General features: G+C 21.7%; 1 protein-coding gene across 2 annotated transcripts in view; it reads left to right on the top strand.

The window, feature by feature from the left end:
* The window catches only part of LOC112603607 (GTPase-activating Rap/Ran-GAP domain-like protein 3), a 357206-nt gene that overhangs the window by 261028 nt on the left and 70563 nt on the right, over positions 1 to 25615 (top strand). For both annotated transcript variants that reach the window (XM_025352269.1, XM_025352271.1), the window contains 4 exons: positions 8300 to 8386; positions 18805 to 18886; positions 19049 to 19167; positions 24134 to 24198. In XM_025352269.1, coding sequence (XP_025208054.1) covers positions 8300 to 8386; positions 18805 to 18886; positions 19049 to 19167; positions 24134 to 24198 — 353 coding nt within the window. The remainder of the gene's footprint in view (positions 1 to 8299; positions 8387 to 18804; positions 18887 to 19048; positions 19168 to 24133; positions 24199 to 25615) is intronic.

Below are 25615 nucleotides of genomic sequence, written 5' to 3'. Positions count from 1 at the left end.
ATTCATGTTATTGATATATAATCGTACATTACCAATCGTTTTAAAATAAATTAACTATTTTATTTATTAAATTTGATATTTTGCTTTTACGTTTAATCAATATGAGTTTAAATTATTAAAATAGGTAAGAAAATATTGAATATAATTTTGATTGTAATAAAAACTCAAAGCACTTAAACCTTTCAACAACCCCTCTATTTATTATTTGATGTAACGAAGTATAATTTCGATTTATCATTTATTTATAACATTTTTTTAATATCCAAGAACAATTAGATTATTGGGAATAATATAACGATATCAATAATTTTACAAAATATAATGTTATTAATACATGCCAATATTAAATTAATTGTAAAATTATATTTAACATTAAAGTAGTTTTTATGTATCTATTTGTATTTGCTCAAATGTTCTTGTAATATATAGGTGTCTATTAACACCTATAATTTATTTTTAAGCATAATTCATGAGTTGGATTAGTATATTCATTATTATCGTTGAGTTGTGATGTGTGACTGATGATTTTATCGAACATCATAATATGGGCATTCTCCTCAGGCTTATAAATATAATTATAACCATTTATACATTTATCTTATCCACATAGTTAATAAAGTACATAATACAATATTAATTAATATATGGTTATTACTTACTATAGTCTATAATATATACTCATATGAATATTATTTTAATTAACTTAACATAAAAGACTATTAATTAATTAATTTATAATATTTTAACAATGAAACCATGTGGTATATTAACTTACTTTATCAAACTATTAATTACTAATTTTAACGTTATATATTCTAAATTAAATGTAACTGACCAAAATTAACACTGCGAGAGAAAAATGGTTTATATTAATGGTGTACTAATAACTGAACCATTATAATTTTAGTAAATTTGACTATATTATAAAATATAAGTGTACGAATTATCAAGTATTTAAACATATTTTTTTGATTTTTTAAGTTGCAGATTAAATTTCTATATTTTTACAGTGTATACATGACGAAAAGTTGATTTTTTTAATCCAGATTTATTCCCATTCTATATAAAATTTGATGAATTGTGTTTAATCATTTCAATTTTGATAAAATCACAAGTTTTACCAAGAATTTTATAAAAAAAAAAGCGCAAAAGTTAAATTTTACCTAACATATTATAATATAAAATTCAAATTTTTTGATAAATAAAAAACCCAACCATTTAAAATCTAACAATAAAGAATGAATTTGTAAGATAAAGGTGCCGTACACAAGTTATTTTTCTGATAAAAAGCTCAGTTTTTTACTAGGTATATAGTATTTACAGAATAATACAATATTTTATGTTTTAAAAGTATATTAATAATAATTTATATTTTGATAATAATAATCATAAAATGTTGGTAGTTTTGTAGTTCATTTGTAAGTTTTTAGTTTAAATTTATAGAAATAATAAATAACCATTTACTATCATATAAAATGTAGTGATCAAATAGTTTGTAACAATAAAATGTTTGTTAAATATTTAAAAGATAGTTAATATAGCTGTCGAAAAATGATGAACAGCAGTCATGCTCAAAGATAAAAGACAATATCACTCTGTTTATGTTTATAAAGCAGGAGTTGAATTTTTGTGGTAAAAATAAGTTGGAAAGTACTTAATATTAATTTATAATATTATACTATACAACTTGTGAAATGTTTGACATTTATTTCAATTTACTTATACTAGCGTACAATAATAAATTATTATTATAAATTTGATAAAAAAATTTTGAACAAAGTTTGGTTTGCCATGATTTTTATTAGATGGTTTAAAATTTCTTTGATTTTGTTTGAAAATAATTTATTAAATATTTATTTAAAAAATATAGGTACAACTAAAATTAAACTTTGTTAAAAACGGACTTACTGATTAAATTTACTATTTTAATTATTTTTGTTTACACAGAAACAATATTGTAAAAATCGTCAAAAAATTTCTTTTTTAAAGTATCAACTAAATTTTATTTTTACCATAATAATTCTTACACGAAACTTTTAGATCAATATTTCTACTGGAGAAAGCGATAGAACATATATATATAAATATAATAAGAACAAATAACATTATTCTAAATCCAATTCATCATCATCTTCGTATTGTCTAGGGTCATTATAATACAATATGATAGGAAAATTGTGTTAAATATTTTTTTTCTTTGTACACAAATATATAGTATGTATTTAAACGATGTATATGTAACGATCTTTTAGTATTAATCAATACCAAATAACTATTAATTTGTTGAACGGTTCTCAAATAAAACGTTAATCAAGCTTATATTATATTATAAAATTTTGCAAAAAGTTGCAGTTAGCGGGTAATTCATCTTCGGTTGATTTATAACAACAAAAACGTTGATAAATTTTATTGAAGAAACAGATAGGTTGTGTTGGATAAATATAAAAGTAAGGAGCGATGTCCTTATATGTTTTTTCTTTACTAGAATATAAGAAGTTTCACCGAGAAACATTATTAGTATGAAATATAAAAATCTGACCACACCCCAATAAAATTATCTCGACTTTGGATTTAGGTACGATGAAATAAGTAAAAAAATTCTAAAAAAATATTTTGAAAAACGGCTATAAACACCGTACTTAATTGACTTGTCTTACTCGTAGCGAATGTTTTTATTATCAATGTATTCTCAAATAGAGGACTAATTTTTAATAAATCTTGGTATATTTAAGTTCTCCGTTGTATACCTAGGCACTTATATTATAGTGATGAATGAATGATTTGTAGACGTTTATAGTTTATACAATCGTCAGAGTATTGACACAAAACAGATATAATTATACACATTTCACTGATATCATTTCACAGGTCAACAAACTATAAAACAGTTATTGTAGCTATTATGGCGTATAACAAAACACAAATTTTGGCATCGAAATGAGCCTTCTCACTTTATGGTTAAACTCAGGTAATCATTGATTTTCAACAAGAAACAGTGGTAATACTTTTAGCTAAATATTAGTGTGAACAAAACAAAAAAATTACACATATTTATTTATGTGTATTTTTATTGTTCTCTTTTTTAATGCAATAATGAGTAATAAAAATAAGAAAAAAAAACCCTAATTTGCATCACATGCGGAACACGCACAACAATTAAACACATTCTAACCGATTGTTTAAAATACGAAGACCTCAAAAAAAAAAAAACTGTCTACCTAAACAATTATCTAAAATCTTGGGACCTGATATAACGTGAACATAAAAGTAACAATTTTTAAAAATGTAAGAATTGTACAATTTAATTTAGTATATTAATAAGACTGTGTAAATAAATAATAATAATAATAAAAAAAATGAAAACTACATTCTAACACGTATTGTTGTTAAAACGTTATTTAGATCAATGAAAAATAAAAAATAAAAATAAGAAGAAATATATTTGTTTTTATATTTTTTATACCAATTTACAAAGTAAATCAGAGTATAAAATTACAACTGTTTTAGGATTTCATAAAATATATTTATTGCATATCATGTAACACACACACACACACACACACACACACATATGTATATAGTTATTAACATATTTTCATTTTTTGTATTAATAAATTTAACTAAATATTAGTCAACTTTATATCTATGGTCTCCCTCTCTATATATAGACAACTAAAACTTATATCTATTATATATTAAGCTAGTTAATTTATTTAAGTCGCGGTTATGACGTGCTTACCGAAAGTATATACAAGTGTTTGCTTATATATAGACATATACACATGTATGTATTTAAATATTGTATTATTTTAGTGACAGAGATTTTATTTGACTGATAATTGATTATATTGTAACATATGATGTTTTGGAATATTTTCTATATTCTGACAAATGTTAGAACTAGAGAGGAGGTGGACGCTATATCAAAATCGAGTAAATAAGGGTTATCAATCGAAGTCGGCGGCGTGTGTCAGAGATAAGAAGACACCCTACATCCTACCGATGCACCATTGCTCCATCAACTCCGTTAGCTCGTATTGTTACCACTACCGAATTTCAATTCCTTTTTTGTTCCTTTCCTTTTCTTCAACAATACCGAATTCACTCTATTAGCGTGCACTCGCGTCCCAACCGACATGTCATTAACTTGCCTGCTCGGATTATACGCACAGTGACATGGACGATAAATAATTATCACTATTTGCGTTCATGATTAATCCTAGCTGTCTTTAACCGATCCACTATACAGCAGCAGCCTTCAGCATTGCTTTTTCAATTTTGTTTTTTATTTCCTGAATAATTATAATAATCATAATATATTATATATAATATAACAGTCGTCGACTACTCTATTCGATGCGGTCTCTGGAGATATGGTGCCTGCAACTGCGTCATTATAAGAACAAAACACTAAAATTTGTATATATATTATATTTTGTGCTAATGGTGATGACGCCGATATCACGCATTGTGTGTGCGTATAAAGACGAAAAGATAGATTACTCGCGTTCGTGGTAAAAGGATTTAAATAAAATCCCTGTGACAGCAGTAATCACACAAGGGCCGATAATAGTATATCTAAAAAGTTATTGTTAATAATAATTGTTATATTTGACAAAATAAAAGCGGATTATGTACATACATTAATATTATATAGGAATTATTCTTTATTTTTATCTTTATATTTTTTATATATTTTGATTTACGTTTTTGGTATATTATCGTAGCTAAAATAGTATGAAAGTAGGTACCAAGCTTGTTCTTGTATAATTTAAGAATTCTTTTTTTAATAATAATATATCTGAGTTACTCAGATATTGAGTTGTATGAGTAAGTGTTACGTGTTAAACTTACGTAACTTACGTGTTTAAAATAGTGTACTAGGTAGTGTGTTTTATCTTATTGTACACAAACTACACAAATCTTTTTTTGTACAAAGTATTGAATGATTTGTACTTATTATTATGAACGAACCATATGCATTGTAGGTAGCAAATTTTTTTAGTCCGTTTTGTATTCTGTTTGAATTTACTTAGCTTAATTAAATATAACCCTATACTACACATATATTTACATATATACTCGTTTTTCTGAAAATAAGAAGAGTTATTGAAGCAACTGTTTTCTTAAATGTGGTAGATTAAATTAAATAAAATTTTAATAACTCATATTTGAGTATAAATAAAAGTAAAACATATGAAAACACCAATATTCTTAAGTTCTAAGAAATCCGCGTTTTTATAACCATTTACCATAGTAACAGTTATTAGCCATATTGATAAATTCCCAGATGACTGTCAATAATTGTAAGCATTACCTAGATTATTTATTTATAGCAAATATTTAACCAAGTATTTATCTTATCTAGATAAAAACAATATTATTTATTTATTTATTTATCCATCCGTTTAAATAAAATCGTGTTCTAAGATAAATTATCTAAATTATAAAATATATTTTGTGGCATACAAATTATATTTTATTATTATTATTTTTATTTTTCATTTTTTTTTTTAATGTGGAAGCTTAGGTTAGTTTGTATTTAACATGCTTGTATTCATTTCGTAAACATTTTACTTAGCGTCAATATAAAAAATATACGGAATATTTTTATTATAAACCAAGTATTTTATACAGTTTGAATGCCTACACAATTTATTAATATTATCATATATTCATATTATGTTTATGCAAAAATATTAAAATAAACGCATTTTAAATACAAACGAGTAACGACGTATACTGGTATTAATAATTAACTAAAATGTGGCAAAATAAGATAATTTTCAGATTTTTGCGGTAAAAGTACCTACCTAAATTAGTATGAATACCAACCACTGACTTCATCGTACTGACAATATAGTAAACCAGAGTATACAGAAAAAAAATTGTGCAAAAAACTATTATTCACTATTTTTAACATTTAAATTAAACAAATAAATATATATATACTTATATACTTATATGTATATTTTTTAATATTTTAAATTAAAAGATTTTAATTGAGTGTTCTAAAATCTAAAATCTTAAATAATTGGTATTTTATATTTTTCAAGTATTAAAACTGTAAATAGGTACTAACCAATAACACTACTATATAAATTATAAATTACTATATTGTTTACAAAATTCTATTTTTCAATTATAAGTTTTAAATCGTGTAAACATTTTATGCTTTTTATCGAAATAATTTTTTTATCTAGATAAACATTTAATTTGTTATTTTAGATTACATTGCATTTTATCTTATTCATATACATTTTCAATTAATTATATTTTATATTTCTAGATATTTTTTGGGTTTTTTTTGTACTGTCATCATAGGAAATGGTTCAATTCAAAAATAATATTAAACAGTGTCAGCGGTCATCAGTTAAACTATATTGGTGTCACCAACACAATGACAACATATGGTCTTACGACTTTTACGATTAAATGAAACAAGGCGAACTTTTTGGGTTTTCAGATTAAATTTAAATTGCTTAAAAATAATATAAATTAACATAAAATAATTTTATTATGTATATTTTTGTATATTTTTAATGTAAAATAAAAAAATATATACAATAATGAATTGAACAAAATCATATTAAATAAAATGAAAATCAAATGTTTAAATATGTTTCAATACGACTTTTAAAGCATTTAAAAGTATACCATTCTAGTATAAATTATTTTGATTATGATATAATCTTAAAATTTTTCCATGAACATTTTATCGGATACAGCTCGTAGACAATTTTTTTCCAACTAAAATAACCTAGTGTGTAAAATTACTTTATCTGTAGTTGTTAAAGATTATTATTTTTCTATGTCATAAATTCCATATAATTCATGTTTAATTTTTTTTTTCCTTTAATTATCACAATGTATTTAATAAATCCGCAATTATGAAAAAAACTTGAAAAAATTAAGAGACCATAAAGATACCTAGATATTGGTATAACGATTATATTTTTCAATAAATCTAAATATTTCTTACTTGCAGATAATTAATCTATTAATTTATTATAATTTAAACAGACAAGCCCAGTAACAAATATAAACATCATCTGGGGGATTATAATAATATTTTATTAACATATTAAAAGTTAATCTTAAACATAATTCAAAAAGTAGTAAATATTAATAAATACAATAAATAGATAGGTTTAGTATTATATATTTTATGTTATGAACGTTTATAATTAAAATGATTCACTAAAAGAAATTATTAAGAATATAAAATAACAAGATTTTAACTTAAGAATACGATATTGAAATTAAATATAAATGATTACTAGCCAAAATACTAGATATTTATATAATAATTAAAAATCATCAACTTTCTAAATTTAATATCATTAAATAATAATGCAAGTAATAAAATATGATCAACTTTATCAAACGCTTTAGAAAAATCTGTATAGATAACATTGAACTGGCAGCTAAATCTGAAAGCTTATAGGACGTAATTACAACAAAAAAAAACTACTAGGTTCGTGATGGTTGATTTACTTGACATAAAGCAATGTTTAACATCAACAATAATGTATTTAAATACTTTAAGGAAATATTGTTTTGTGTACAATACTTTCAAAAATGTTAGTTAACTTAGGTATAATAGAAGTTATAGAAATAGGGCGATACAATTATTAGTAACTGAACTAATACCACCCCCTTTTAGGATCAAAAAAACATAAGGAACTATCCATTTATATGAGAAAACTCCAAGCATGAGTGACATGTTGATTAATTATAGTAAAGGAACAGACAAAACAAACTTACAGTTAGTAAAGATAATATTTAAAATACTATCAGGACCCAGAACGTCAAGCAGATTTTATGCAGTTTAAATCATTGTAAACATATAACTTAATGTAATTATACAAATATTCAAATCAACAGTTTAAATGATTTACTATCAACGTATAAATTTGACACACAGTTCAGTTTTGATAAATAGTAGAATAATAATTTGCAAAAACAATCAACAGCTTTCTCACCACCAGGAACAGTTTGATTACTATACGAGATAACAGTCATAACTGCAGAATTAAATCGTTTATTATAAATATATTAACAAAAATGTTTTGTATCAGAAGTAATTGAACTTTATATTTTCTAAATAAAATGACTATTCGATTTTATTCACAATTTTAAATTAAGCGCGTAAATTAGGAAATTGATTATGATTTATATTCATGTGGAATTACTTATATATTTGTAAAAAGTAACTATATAACTATAACTACGAGTATAACTACTTATACTAAATCATGTTTGATTTAAATATTCTAATAAATGGTTTTTATTTTAGTTGCCTCAACTGGATGCATCTGGACAAGATCCTGGAGGAAGAAGATTTCGTATCGAAAATGGTGACTCTCTTGGAGAAAAAGAAGAGGTAACTAAAAACTATCTATTTTAATTTAAGCTAATTTTAGTTACTTAGAATTTTAAAAACTCATTCTTAGTAAAATGTATTAAGCTTTCATACATTCATACGTAAAAGAATGTTATTTTAATGCGTTTACAAAGTATATAATAAAATGTACAACATATTTCTGCTATTATGGAATATGCCGGTTACTGAAATTATAACTGTCTTACACATGGTATTACCCGAATCAAGTTATTTTATGATTTGAAATGAGACATAAAATAATACATAATAATTATAAATGACGTAAGCATTGTGCTTTAAGTAAATTTGGAATTTCCATAATCTTGTGGAGAACATAATGTTATGAAAATTAGTTCGTATAAGATAATACAATAAAAAAATATTTTAATTTTAAAAAACACGCCTTTATACATACATAGGTAATATGTATATTGTGTAATATTTTCTTTGGCATTACATATTTAATATTGTATAACATACTCGTATGTATATGTATTACAAGATAGTATTACACGTTATTTATATCAACAAATAGGTTTTACTATTTTAGTATATATATATTATTGTATATAATAGTTTTAAAAACAAATAAATCACTAGCATTCATATCATTCGTCATAGGTTAGGTTAGGTTATTCTGCATTAATTGCATCACAAATTGTGTTATAATGACGTTAAATAGTATCTATTTAAGTAACTATTTTAGTAACCGTTTTAAATCGTTATAAATACAAAATAGTAAGTATTGTTTAATGTTTTTTAAAATTAAAACAATTAAATTAATAATTGGGCTAATGTCACAATGTTATACGTATCACATATGATGTATATCTTATACAATTACACAAATACAAGTTCTAAAAAAAATAAGACACATGAACGAGTATTATTTATGTTTGAAAGTAATGATGATTAAGATGCTGAATTTTAAAATATGATTCTATGTTAGATTTCTCTACCATTATTACGACGTTTCTCCTGGTTTCTCGGAAACTATATAGGGTACAGAAAAATGAGAAAAAATATCTTCTATCTACGTCGTATTATTAAGCTTTTGACCTTTTTTTTTACTATAATAATTTATGAGAGAAATCGTAAATAATTTTCTATACTTAATTTGTAAACATTTTAAAAATACATTATATGCATAAAATACATTTTGAATAGATACATTAATGATGAACAATATCCAAAAATAAATAGAATACAATTTGATTATCATAATTATGAAACAGATTTTTCAGCATACAAATGCATAAACGGCGAGTATGATCTGATTGAGTTTATATTTTCATATTTTTTTTTGCTGATTTTAAAAAGGATGTAATTTTAGACTCTGAGGGAAGCAAAAAATTAATTGATTTTACAATGAGATATTTTTATTTTTATATCACCCATTAGGCTTTTAGGAATTAAAAATTATTTAATTTTTAACTTCATGGATAATTTTAGGTAGATAAATATGTCTTGTTGGCACTTTGGGGGAGAGACCAAAACTGAACAATTTCTAGTAATTATCAAAATAACTGAGAAAGCAAAAGACATTTTAGGAAAAATAATCGAAATATTTACACAAAACAGATCTATTTTGTTTTTTTATGTAAAACACCCAAGATATATGTTTAAATAAAAATTTTCAATGCATGATAACAATTTCACAATATTTTGAAACATTTTGATTTATTTATAGATATTTAACTTTTTGTTAGTCAATAAAATCATTTTTATTAGGTTAAAAATCTCATAAATTAATGATTTTTTATTTTATTGTAATTTAAAAACTACATTTTAAGTTCTTGTAATTTCCACTTAATATTTATTTTATTATTTTCTATTTATGGCATAATTTTCAAAATAATTATATTTATTTTGAGCTCTTTAAAGACATTTGACATCTTCAATGCTTTTTTTTTTAATTTTTTTTTTCTTTACATACAAAAATAAAATTTTAAGTGAGTCAAATAACTTGCAAATGTAATGCGAGATTCCTCATTATTTATAATTATAGCTATTTAAAAATATTAAATATTTATAGTCATGATTTTTTTTTTTTTTATCATTTAAGAATAAAAAAATTTGGAAAAAATTGTGTTGCTGAAAATGAATGGAATATCATTTTTTTTAAACTAATAATTGAAAATATAATACAATGTCACTCATAATTATTCTTGTTGTATTATGGAGTTCAAAAATTACCTACTCTACATTAGCCCAAACAGCAGACTCATTCCAAAAATGTAACATGATTTTTCGGTATAAAATTACTTAATTTTCCACCAAAATATTTTGATGTTATACGTTTAATCATTCAAGTTAAAATATAGATAAAATTAGATATTTAAACAATGAATTGCAATTTTACCTAGTTATTTAGTCGTAACTTGAAAATATTATTCATGGATCCTTAAAACTTATAACTATATGTTATTAGGTATATTTATACTTACAAAGACATTTTAAAATGCAACATTTTCTACAAAAATTAATTCAACCTACCAAATTATTAAATATAAAACTAATTACTTTAGTATCAATATATTTTTTATAAATACTGTTAATACATACATAATATTGTATTATAACACTTAACAAAAAATAAACTGACAAACCATTTTTTATCAGAATCATTTTTCGTAGTGATGATTTACCATTGAAATCAAATTTAAATCATGCATTACATAACCAAATGACAACGTATAATCGATACCCACTTTAAATTAGTCACGTACCTCGTTTTTTAGGTAAGTATATGAGCAGATAAACTTAAAAATAAGTACCATCTGTTTTGACCGATTTTCGTCAGAATCAATTATTAATCTCATTAAATTCAAAAATTTTAGATTAATAAATAATTTTTTTTATCGAATTATTATTTATTTATTTTTTATTATGTTTTTTTTTTCAATTACTAAATTATTTTTATCGTACATTTATTGATTTTTAAATGTTAAACTCATATTATTTATTTATATTTATATTTTTTGTTTTTATATAATCTCTAATTTTTTTATCTGTTGAAAAAAATCATCGTGTTTATAATTAAGGTTTGTTTGTAAAAAAAAATAATATCACATCACGGTTGTATGATTATAGATGATATCTTACAATCAAACTTATGTCCTGTTTTGAAAATCAAAGTTTAATCTAGATGGAAAATTCAACTGATTTTTTTTTACTAATTTTAAAACAGAATAATATTCGTTCGCGATGAAATAAAATAAAAATTTAAGTTATTTTTAAAAATTGAATTTTTAATGACAACATTTTTTTGTGTCAAATATAGTAAGTATGCTTATTAGAGCACTCCATAGTTCATAGTATTGCATTTTAAACATGAATTAAACCGATAAAATCAATAGATATATGAATATAATCAATGAATTCGAAATTTATAATTATACATGATTAATCATAATTTATAATATCATATATTATACAGTTTAGCTCTATAGAGAAATTATTGCTGTATTTGGGTAAAAATATATTATTGAGAATAAATTCTATCTAGAGACAATATCCGTAAATTTGTTTCATTAATTTTTTGGATGAAATAAACGTAACAATCCTTGTTTTACAACCATACATTAAATATGGTATAAATATATTATTAAACATAGATATTTTTATGAATATTCTCCCTCAATACAATTTTATTTCATTGTTTAAGACTTATCTAAATTTTACAAAAAAAGATCATAAAAATTCTATAGGTATGTCTATTTAAAATTTAATTAACCTTGCCTTTAATAATTATATTTTATAATATTTAGTTGAATACATTTAAAAATTTTAAATATGTTATAATTTATTATTCATAAAAATCAATTTTATTATGATTTTATTTATACAAATGAATGTACAATATGATAAGGATACTTCTATATCACTCGTTTACTTTATTCAAAGTCATAAATAATTAATTCTTATTTTAAGATAAAAAAATTTTCAAAACTTCATGATTGTTCTTTTTAAAAAAAAAATTTAATTATCTAATTTATTGTTTTAATTAAGTTAAAAATTTGCGTTTAAATCATAAAATAATTAATATCAGTATTTTAAACAATTTAAAAAAAAAACATTTTTTATGTATACTTATCGGCGTACTATACGCTTTATAATTACATTATAATACGTATATAAATACGTTATAATTGGACTAAAATTATGTCAATTAAATTTAAGTATTTTATGATTTTGAATTTTAAATATTTTACTTCAAATAATTGAATAATTTACTTTTTTTAAATACTTCAATGTTATTATAAAAAATATATGTTTACTATGCATAATGAATTATTTATCAACGTTGGTAGTACGAATCATAGTTCATGGTTGGTAATCGTGTTTTAGTAAGTATCTATTTAATAGGTAATAATTATAATTTTACCAATCTCCACGGATCAATTTGGCCTGTATTATCTGTTATTTTTCTTTAAAGTAACAATTTATCTCCATTTCTTAAAATTAATATGCTTTTAAAAATGTTCTTTTGCTTAAAATATATAGCTTGATATAAACATATTTTCATTTTATTTAAGATTTATTTTTGTATTTTACATAAATTAAATGTTTAAAAATAAATGTCATGAAATTTTTAAATCCTAATTATAAGTTAAATTTATATTTAAATGTTATCAAATACAATAAACCAATCAATACATATATCAGTGAAGCGTAAGTTGCATCATATACATTTTAATGGAATACACAACGAGTTAAAATAATTACAAACTTAAACTCTTGAAAATATATCAACACGCATTATTTATCACATTTTATATTAGGTTGCATAATAATTGTCTTGGAAACATATACGCGCGTGCAGTTTACGACCAATACTTTTTTTATTATTTTACCCTAATATATTCACCAGATAATCAGATTTTCATTAATTTTAAATTATTTTTATTTTTTTCTTAATTTAAAAACTATCATGGTACTGTGCTTATAGTAATTGTATATATATATATTTATTTTTTTTGTTCTTTATATTGAACATTGATTAAAACAAAATTAAATTTTTTATAGACCGTTAAAATTCTGAAACAATTATTTTTATATTATATAAGTTTAAATTATTCTTATTATTCTTTTTCTATGCCTTCATACTATAATAGTCCTTCACAGTAATTTTCTGTTATTATCTGGATACTTTTTTGCTAATACATAACTTAATAATATTTTTAAGTTATGTATTCCTTTAAAAATTTATGGGAAATTAAACAGTTATATAATATAATTTAATGAAGAGTTCCTTTAATTACTCTTTTTTTGTTTTAATACTTATATTGTTTAAGATTATCTCCTGCATTCTTATATTCAATACACGAATTCTTGTATAATTAATTTTCATTAGCTTTAAACTCAGTAAAACTTATTACAATTAAAGTTTAAAATGTATTTATTTATTTGCAATTTTAAATAATAGTATATTACTCTGAATTTTTCAGTATTATTACAATGAGTAATTCAATAAGAAATACATAACTCTTTTTTATCCTGTTCAAAATGTATTACAATATATTAAACTTTAAGCTTTTAATTATCTTCTGAACTAATATGTATTTATAAGTCTTAGTACATTTTAAATTACAAAAATTGCATAACTTGAAATACTTTTGAAGTATATCCATAATATTACAGAGTGGGGCACTAAAACGGCCTATTTTTAAGATAAATTAAAAAATAAAAACGAATAAAAATTAATTATTATTTATCACAATAAAGTACATAATTTACAAGCACTCTTCTATCCTGATTAGTATATTTTTCACTTTATGGTGTATCAATTTCAAAAGTGTACTGGTGATTTCTTCTTTAATTTTGTTTATTTTACTTTATTAATATTCAAAAGTTTCTGTACATAGACTTTACTTTTTAAATATTTTAATAGTCGTAACCGATGATAACGAATCATAGCGTTTAAGATTAAAATGAACGCTGTGCGGCTACGTAGGTAACTGTTGTTTTTTTGCAAAACAATTTTATCCCATAAACACGCCAATCACAAAAGCTACTGAATGGCATGTTGTATTTAAATTAATAATATTTAATGAGAATTCTTATCTTGGCTACTAGCGAAAAAATTGATTTTTAAAATTAGTTGTTTCAGTGCCCACTATATATTAAAGTAAGATTTTATAGTTAATTTGTTTGCAATATATACGTAATACGTATATAACATGTAGGATATAGGGTATTATAATATTTTTTCTAGGATAAAATTATTGAAACAGTATTTGTCATTTTTAAATGATACAATTATCAAGTGATACATAATATAAGTATTAAAACTGATTGATAATAAATATACAATAATTTGCTTTAAGAAATTAAATTTCAATTAATATATATATATATATATGACTTATTGAATTGTCAATTTATAAATATTTTAAATGTATTTTTTGCCATTATATTTATTATATATTTAATACTAGATATAAGTTTATTATGTACAATATGTACATTGTTTAAGCGATGTACACAATAGATATACAACAAATATTTGGAATTTAAATTCAATGTTGTGCGCAACGACAACGTAAACTAGAAAATGGAAACATTATGATGATTAATTATTTACTGGATATTTAACCTAGGATTTTAAATCAAACACTAATATTGTTTTACACTGTTAACTGTGTTAAAATAAGATTCTTTGATTCACTTAACCATATTTTATTATTTACACTTAACAAATAAAGATATACAGGCTTCATCGATGAATATTATCTCGTACTCATATATTTCGTACCATCAGTCAGTTCTGTGCTAGGTCATAGAGAGCTAGAGAAGTGAATACTTCAGTACAAAAATAAAAAATATAATAAAAAAAAAAAAAAAAAATAGTGAATCGGCTAAAATAAATGTCCCTGCTGTAAACCATTCACATCTCTATAGAAGTTTAACTGTAAGTTTATTAATACATATTTCTTATTACTTAATTTATATCAAATATCAGTTTGTTAGTTTTGTTTTTGATTATTTCTAATAGATCAATATAATAGTGCCCACGTGAAAATTGTGAAACAATGATTTGATCGAAAACAATTCAGACCATTTGTGTCATTTGATCGTTTGGTCCCGTACATTATACGTAATATGTGCACAATATCTAGAAAAAATACTGTACATCTCCATCTAATTATTATAATACTGCTAACAACAAAAAATATTGAGAAAATACTTTTATAGCATAGCAGCATATCTATATATTTTATATTATTTCATACTTAATTACTGCTTAAATTCGCAGTTTTTGTGATAAACCGACAAACCAAAAATTGTACAAACCAGTGTTTTCACCACTAAATAATTTGTGCCTTATTGATATCATCATCATAGCTATTACATAAAACCACAGTTTTCATAGCGTCGAAATGTCCATGGACGTTTCCACGAGTGTAATTTATGTCAAGTCTCTAGGGAACTGGTAGTTTCATGAGCATGCATACCAAACAATTCCATTTTTTTTGTTTCGTTCAAAAGAAATACGTCATCTTTAATCTTATACTACGTTTTAGTAAAATGCTTTGCAGATTTAACTAGATTTTAGTTGTTATGATTGTTATTTAACGTGCAGTTTTTTCTTTAGTCTGTATTGTCTTTTTCAGTTACTTTATATCCTAATATTCTAAAGCAAAATATACTTCTAATCATTTTTATTCATCATATTGCTTAATAATAATCGGATTGCTGATGTGTATTAAAATTGTTGCTTCGCTTCTTTATTTTCAAGTTTTTTTTACGTCATTTAAGCAAAATAAAGACTAGATAAAATAAAAAATATAAAAATAATTAAAATTATGCAAAAACATTAATATTAGTTATATATATATATATATATATATATATATATACCTACTTTTAAAGAATTTTTAACATATTGGAACAGATGAAGTTTTATTTTACTATTTCATTCTTCCATAATAATAATAAAAAAAACTCATATCACGCAATGTGTTGATAGTTACATATTTTTTGTGTTTAACATTTTTTTTTTTTTTTTTTTAATTTAATATATTTATAAACAAGTAATAACTGTTATGATAATAAATTCGTATAACCATACACTAAGATAATCAATACCGTCTTCGGCTACGATCAACCATTGAAACGCATAATACCAATTCATATAATATGATGTTCTGAAAATGTAATGAATAATAATATACCTGAACTTTAATACTATAGCGTACCTATGTATAAATCAATTGTAATTTTTTTTTGATATCTTACCAAATGCATATTTTTTTTCTTTTTTCCTGATCTAGTTACGTAAATAGTGTTTTATTAATCATTCTCATTTTAACAACTATGAATATCTTACCTCCCGAAAACGTCAAATAACAAATGGATAGTAAATCTTCCTTTTAAATAAAATTTACTGGAAATTTTACAATTAATCAATGATGTACGTCTCACTCTAAAATTAATGTGTTATATTATGTAAAGAATATATAATAAATAAACTTTATACATTAAATATAATAAAGACTCAAGCAGAGTGGTAATACAATTGAATAAAAAAATGTTAATGTTACACATAGTACACACAGACCTTATAAGTTATAATACAATATTTTGATTTTCATACTAATTCAATAAATCTGAAATACTAATTGAATAAAATAAATAATAATTACTAGAATATACTAATATTAGGTACGCTATTTATAATTATTTAAATTTAATTATACCAATGAGTGTTTTATGTTTGCTATACAGACTTAAACTGCATTAAACATAATCCCTGGATGCAAAGAAAAAAATGTATGTATTGTTTGTGAAAAAAAAAAATATATAACAATACTTCAACTAAAATAATTTTGTTTCTAAAAAAAATATCGTAAATAAATGAAAAATAGATAAATTAATTTAAATGTATTTGATGTTCACATTATTCAATTTTAACATTGTTATAGTAGATATTTACTACAAAGAACATATAGTATTCGGTATCTGTCCTATTATTTTTTTCTAACTACGTACACTCTAATAATTTTAACAAATTCAAAGGCTGAATATTAGTTAAAACCTATCAATTAAATTCATATTATAATGTAAAAGTAAACATTATTATTAAATGTCCTTCAAATATTTTTACTTGAATAAATAAATAGGAAAGTTAAAATTTACTTGAAATAAATATTTGTACAAGGAAAATATTTTATAATTTATTATAATCAATGAACATGTTTAAGTTTTAGTACTTACTCAAACTTGTACACTTCATTTAATGATATTTATTTTATTAATGCCTGTAAGGCATGATATTAAGTTAATATGATTAAGTTAATAATGTTAAATACTATGCTATAGCAAAAATATAGTAACTTTACTATCAATAATATTAACTTTTTCTTGTGTTATCTTAAGAATTCATCTACTTACGTGTTTTTTTTCTTCAATCATTTGAGTCATGTTCTACCTCTAATGTAAATTGATAATTTCAAATATTTATTTTTGAAATATATTCTGAAAACTTTATTAGATTAAAAAAAAGAAAAAACAACTTGATTAAATACACATACACCTTTTGGCTTTCTCCACGAAATGTGTAAACAATTATAGGCTAAAAAAGAAGAGAGTAAGAGAGATAGAATTACAAATATTTTTTCAATTAAATTGATTTTGAAGAGTCGAAAAAAGTTCATTATAAAAAAACTTTATTGAAGTTCAAAAATATATACGTATTTATTCCTACCGAGAATCGTAACTAAATTACACAATAAGGACATATATAGAGTATTTTATGAACGATTTTAATTCATCGTTTTACTACTTCAATATCTCTAAAAAATAGATTTTTTTTTTTACCATTAACTTAACTATTATTGTTCAAACATATAATAATATAATAATCAATATTGTAATATTATTATGTAATTTAATTCTAAAATATTAACTGTTATTTTGTGATTGTCTTATAATATACCAATACTATATATTTAACACATCCAAAAATCTGATAGTTCAATTATTATACTCTGTGAGTATGTTAAAACGAGTCTTATTCCATTTTATTCGATGCAAATCTTACAAATAAAAATACAATACGATTGAAGTCATATTAAAATTAAAATGATGCTGTATTATTTTTAATAATAATTTAAAATTTTGTTGTTTACAATTATTTAATGGTAATACAAAATATAGTACCTATATAAATTTATGTATATGCATATTATAACATTATAATAAAGCGTTCTTCGAAAACATAAATTTAAAATAAAAGTTTTTTCTATTTATTATTTTATTGCTATAAAAAAATTCTGTCATTAATATTTATTTTATTAAAGTAATATGAATACATTAATAATAAAAAATGAAATTTTAAATCTATTCTTTAAGTTCACTGTTTTTAAATAATATTTATTTAACAATAAAAAATTATATTTTAATACGTTTTTCAGATATTTGGATCTCCTTGTACTCCAGTTCTAGAAAATCCAGAATTTCAGACACGGTGGTACTTTAAATATTTTTTGGGAAAATGTATGTATATTTTTTAAATTATACTATATTTTTAACATACTAATTGCTTTTTTTATACTTACTTTGTATTGAAAATTTTAATAGCCTTACATTTATTTATTTTTTTTTAAATTATTTATGTATTTATATTCTTAAAAATATGTTTAATTGTAATTTGTCTAGTGCACCAGAATTATGTAGGATCGGATGTGGATAAGTTTCCATTTTTTTTATCCGTTGTACTAACGGATGCTAATCATCAGTGCGTGCCTCAGTATAGAGCAATCTTATGGCGCAAAACGGTAATTATTTTGGATTTAATATTATCATTATTTAAATAATTATGTTTGAAAAATATTTTTGTGGTAAAACACCAGCAGCATGGTTTGGAAAAAGTTTAATGAAAACTATAACTTATAAATTACAATATTACCGTAAATTATTATAATAACTATTATTAACATTTTTGAAAATATTGTGAAAGTATATTCATTATTTCCAAAATATTTTATTTAGATCTCGAATGAAGTTATAAAAGTAGTTATTTTAATAAATTAGATCTAGTAGGTACTTTGGGGGCGCTAAAAGTAAAAAAATCTTAAAATTTTTCAAAATAACTGGAATATTATTATATTATATTCTATATACATAATAAAATGTTTAAAAGTGGTTTGGTTTAGCACGGTAGTTGGCCTCAGTCGCTAACGTGTTCTGAGATCAAGCATCGGCCGTAAAGTAGTAAAAATCAGCTTCAGACTAATGACCATTGGTATTGAAGCCTGAAATCTATAAAAAAAAAAAATTCAAAATATTTTAACTATTTTTGAACTATATTTAAAAAATATTTTTTCCAGCAAAAACCTTGACAAATAACAAAACGTTCGTCGTATAACGACCATATACCAATTTAAAAATATCAAACAAGCATATATTTTTATAAAAGGGTAAAGTTAAAATATTGAAAAAAATATTTAAGGTATATAATATATGTATACAATATACATACATAACATATAAATACTCAATATAAGATCCTTAAAATACTTTATATTTTAACCTATTAATCTTGAAAATATCTAACCTTAAAATAGATTTTTAGACATTTTAAGTTAAAATTTAGATAAATTCGTATATTTAGACAAAAATTACAATTTTAGTTATTTTGTTATAATTTAAAAATATTATTCATGATACTCGAATTTTTAAAAGTATTATATTACGAGATTATATTTTATATCACAATGATATTTACAAACTCAATATTTTAGGCAAAAATTAATACTATCTACAGTATTATTAATAGTGATATAAATCACTTTAATAGTAATATAAATATATCATAAAATATACTTAGTAGTATAGAATGACAGACCATCTTCACTTGGAATCATGTTTTATATGCAATGACTTATAATTGAATTCAAATTTAACGCATAGATCACAGTGAATTTCTCAATGACATGATACACTTGCAGTTGACACCTAGTGTACAGTAAAGTAGTTATCTAATCTATTTCCCTCTTTTTTTTTTTTTTTACTTTTTATAATAATATTATTAGAAAATGTTACAAAATTTCGTGAAACATACAGTTATTAAAAAATGTATCAATTTTTGTTTTTTTGCGTACTAGCAGTTTCATGAACATATTTTTAAAATTGTATTTAATGTATAGAATATGCTTTTTTAAATGACATATATTTATTGATTATAAAATTATATATCAATAAACCATTAATAATATTATAGTTAAACGAATAACATAGCTAAATTAAGTAATATCAATCATAAATGTAGCCATATAGATACACTAAATAATGTTTGATATTAATTATAATAAAAGCATTCAAAAATATATAAATAATAAATTTCATTTTTAATAATTTATTTTAAGTTTTAAAACTGTAGATTTAAAACACAAATTATAAAATATAATAATTTATCTGAATATATAATTTACTATTGGTTAGAAAATGTAAAAAACATTTATATGTTCTGCATAATTCAAATTCCGCATAATAATCAGATTCGTGTTCATATATATTTTAACTACCTATCTAAGGTCTTATAATTTATAAAAAATACTTAGTATAAAAAGAAAATTAATATAATTAAAAAAAAAAAATAATAGAATATTGCAATTAATTATAACTCTGTTGTCTTTTAAATGATATAGTATAATTTATTAAAGTATTCAACATTGTTAGATTTTTATCAGTGTAGCCAAACAAATAAAAAAAAAAATTAAAAATAATAAAAAGTAAATTAAAATGCAATATATTATGTATTTATTAATGAATTTTAACTAAAAAAATGTTAGCTAAGTGGGTACCACTCTTAACATTCTGCTATGCATTAAGTATCGAGTGGATCACTGTAATAGATTTGTTAAATTTGAATTTAATAATACACCATAATACTAAAAACAATCCTGAGCAGTAATAGTCTGTCAACCTATATCACTAAGTATATTTCATAATATAATTTTTTAAATTACGATAAATTTCAAATTACTATTAACCTTACGGAAAGTTGACTTAATGTTTCAAAAATACTGTACCTATATTAAATACAATTTTAAAATAATATGTACTAATATATTAAATATTATTACTATTCTTAAGTATACTTATAATTAAATTAATTTCTAACTAATTTTATTAATATGATTAATCTCAAACTCCAACACAAGCCTTGCTTAAAAAATATGGATAATCAATTAAATTTTAGATATATATATATATTGTTTTTAAATTATTATATATATATTATATAAATATATATATTTCGATCAATAATAATAAAAAAAAAAAAACTTGTTAGTAAAATAATAGTAATATTTACCATTTTATATTATTAAGTTAATTAGCTAATACCATCTTGTCCTAAGACAGTGTGAAAATTTTAATAGTATAGATTATATTATTTTAAAATTTATCTACATTTTTTTTTTAAATTTCATTGTGTATAATCAAGTTAATAAAACATGCAAATGTTTTAAGACCTCAAAAATAATGTTTTTGATTATAACAAAATAATTAACATTGTTTTTCGTCATTGAATCTATAATCAAAGCATTTTTTTCTACTCCAAAAAGTGATGACAGATAGAAAAAAAACTTAGTTGTATTGTGAAGTTTAATATTTCCATTGCTTTGATTAGAAGATTAGAATCTAAAACAATCTAAAAAGTTGAAAATATGTTTTCAAAATATACTTGAATTCTAAAAAATAGTATAGTTAGTTTATTTAAATTGTACATTATTATATAACACAATACAAAAATAACTTTATACTCGTACTCATTAAATGCTAGTACAAAATTAAAAACACGTGTTAATCTAATATGAAGACATTTTGTAGATAGGTTCACTAAAATTATTTATCCTTATTAATTTGTTAAAATATACTACATGATATACAAACTAAATATTTTAACACATTAAATATTAATTTTTAATTTTTAATTTATTATTATTATATATAAATATATACATATTTATTTAAATTTTATATTAAAAACACTTTTAACTACTGTACTTAACCTTTATGAATCATATAATTCTTGATGATGACTGAACAGTTAAACCGTAAAGTATCCATTTTATAGGTTTATACTTAAGACCTATAAAACGTATATCTATCTGAATCTGCAGATACATTTTTATTATACTCTTGGCTTCATTTTGAGAATTTAAACTTGCTATTTATACTATGTTTATACGAGTTTTCAAAATTTTTACAAGAAAATATCTTATAGGTCATATTTTAAAAATATGATATTTTGATGTAATATTTGTAAAACGCTTTAGTATATTTATTTGAAATATCACATTTTCCGATTGTCTGCTGATAGGTTTTTATGATTAAACCAGATTTCCAATATAATGATGACTTGGGTTAAAGATGCCACTCAAAAGCATGTACATAAGCTGTTCTGTTTTATTTTTCTTTTTAAGATACGTTTAAATAAAGTAAAAAAAAACCGAAATGGCTGTCAGTAATGCACTAGAATAAACTTACTGTTGGATTATAAATTTAAATTTATTTATTTTAAAAGAATGATTGTTACTCAAAAATATTGATTAAAAAACGTGAGTCCCAATCAAAATTTAAACACGATCTTTAAACTCATTTTCAACAAACAATAAATTTGAAAAAACTTAACTCATTTTAAAATAAAAACCTACTTTAATAATAATGAAAAAGAAATGGTTGTTTTATGCATTAATTTCAATTTTGTTAATACAATAAATTAAACGATGTTATTAAGTTTTTATATCTTTGATTTATTTAAAATATATAATACATATTATACATAATATTTTAAGATAAATATAATTTTAGTATTTGATTTCAAGTTCAATAATAAAACATATTTTCGAAAACTATCTCAGATGATTTATTAAGAGCAAAAACGATTATATACAGTATTTATCAGTTATAATTTATAAAAGTGTTAATAATTAGTTTAAAGATAAAAACTTAATTTTTTTTTTAAATGTTAAAACCAAAATGAATTTTGACTTTTAAACTGAATCATACAAATTTCTAATAGTTTTTTCATACCAACTGTTCTATTATTGTTTAAATAATAAAAAAAAAATGCAAGTATCATAAGTATTAAAATTACTACTATTTTCACCTTAATGTTATTTTTAATATGTTATATTATGTTTTAAATAACGTAGTATTAGATAAAGAATTTTTTTAAGTACTTAATTATATGGTTATTATTCAAAAATTTTACTATGTATTTAATACTTGTTGATGGTGCCTATGATACAAATATTATTAACCTTAAACTGGTTCACCTAATATTATTATGCTTTTTAAAAAACAATTAAGGATTAATATTAAGATTTAACTTGAAAAAATTATCACAATTTTGATTAAAATTGAAATGCCTACGTATTTGAAAATAAATTTAAATTTCAATACTATTTTTTTAACGAGTATATTATTATCGTATAGCTTAAAAATACGTACAAACAATAATTTTATTTTTATAATGGTGAACAATAAAACTATAATAGTTTGATAACAATATGATAATATGTATATACTTTCGAAAACAATATTTATTAATTAAAAGTACTTATAATTCAATGTTGCAAAAAAATAATAATGAATAATTTTTGATACATTACAAAAGCTTAAAGCACATGAATCTTACAATAATATTATCACGTGATTTTAATTATATATGACGTATTATTATCAATATTAAAACAACAAGTTGTGTTAATTTATTTTTATATTTATTTTTAGGGAGCACAAAAAATCCTATTACCTCATACACCACACAAGCCAATGACAGTCAAGCAAATATTAAGGTAAGCGCAAATGATTATTACAAACACATAAAAAATTAGTTTTATTTAGTTGACAAGGCTCTCCTATATCTTAAGTTTCACACATCAATAATAGGAATAAAAAATACTCAGAAAATATATTATATTTATTTGATTATATACAATCTGTAAAGGTATTTACAATGAGCATAATATGTGTGAAAAAAGAAAAATAATAATAAAATATACTAATAATATAATACAATATATAACTATAAGAACATAGAGACGTGAGAAGAGAAGTCATCTAGCAATAACACTTAAACACGAACTAGATAACAGTAAACAGTAAAAACAGTACTCCTTCTTATTTAGAAATGATAAGTAATTTAATACTCTTAATTCGTAATAAATTATTTTATAACATTTATTCTATTAAAATAATACAATTCTGAATAAAATTTTGTTCCTAATAAAAAAAATATAATCTATAACGTAATTTTTATTCTTCATGTTACTACCAATTATTTAACCATGACGAAATAGTATAATTTGGATTAGTCATGTAATTAAAATTAATTTATGGAATTAGGTACCTTTTAAAAATTATGTTACGAATTACGTACTTGGAATACAATTAATAATAAAACATTTAATGACCATATTATTATTATTGTGTAAAGTTTTGATTGTTTCAAATGTCAAAATTTACATCATAAATTCATATTTTATTTTATCTTAAAATCATTCATAGTATTATCCATACTTAAAAATATCTTACTTATTTTGTTTTATAGATAAACAATAATACTACAAAATCTTACGTAGGTAATATTTAATTTTAAAGAATATATTTTGATAGCCCGTAATAAATTTAAACGATTTATTTACCAAGAAAGTTTATGTAGTTTTTAATACCTGCCTACTATGTTAATTAGAAAAACATTAAGTTATACGCATGATAAACATGATATTATTAAAAAAAATAATTTATTGAATACTGTTTTTAATTTTAACTAATAACAATTAATAATTAGATGTAAAAAAAAAAAAAAATCTTACAAAATGTAAAGTTTTTAAATAGAAAATTAAGTTGTACCTATAAAAAAAAATGTATGTACCTATGCTTATATTTAAATGGTGACCATGTTTTAAAGTTATAATAATTTATTTATATTAGTTTGACAAATATAAAAGACTGTTTAAACAATTCCCCTTATAAAAACTTCAAGTACCTATGTCAAAACTGACAAGTTTTACAGCAAAATACTACCTGTGCATTAAAGTACTAATAAAATAATATCATGATAATGAATAAAATTACATTTCTCTTTTTTTCTTAGCAAAATATTTTCATTGATGTACATTTAATTTATGTATTCTATTCAAATAATAATTATTAAACTAAATTACGTTTTTGTAGTTTATAAATAATAATTAATTTTAAAATTACTAACAA

Source organism: Melanaphis sacchari, unplaced genomic scaffold (assembly GCF_002803265.2).
Source record: "Melanaphis sacchari strain LSU unplaced genomic scaffold, SCAv2.0 Contig10_pilon_pilon, whole genome shotgun sequence".
In the NCBI taxonomy this organism is placed as follows: Eukaryota; Metazoa; Arthropoda; class Insecta; order Hemiptera; family Aphididae; genus Melanaphis; species Melanaphis sacchari.
This window is presented reverse-complemented; position numbering and strand designations above follow the sequence as displayed.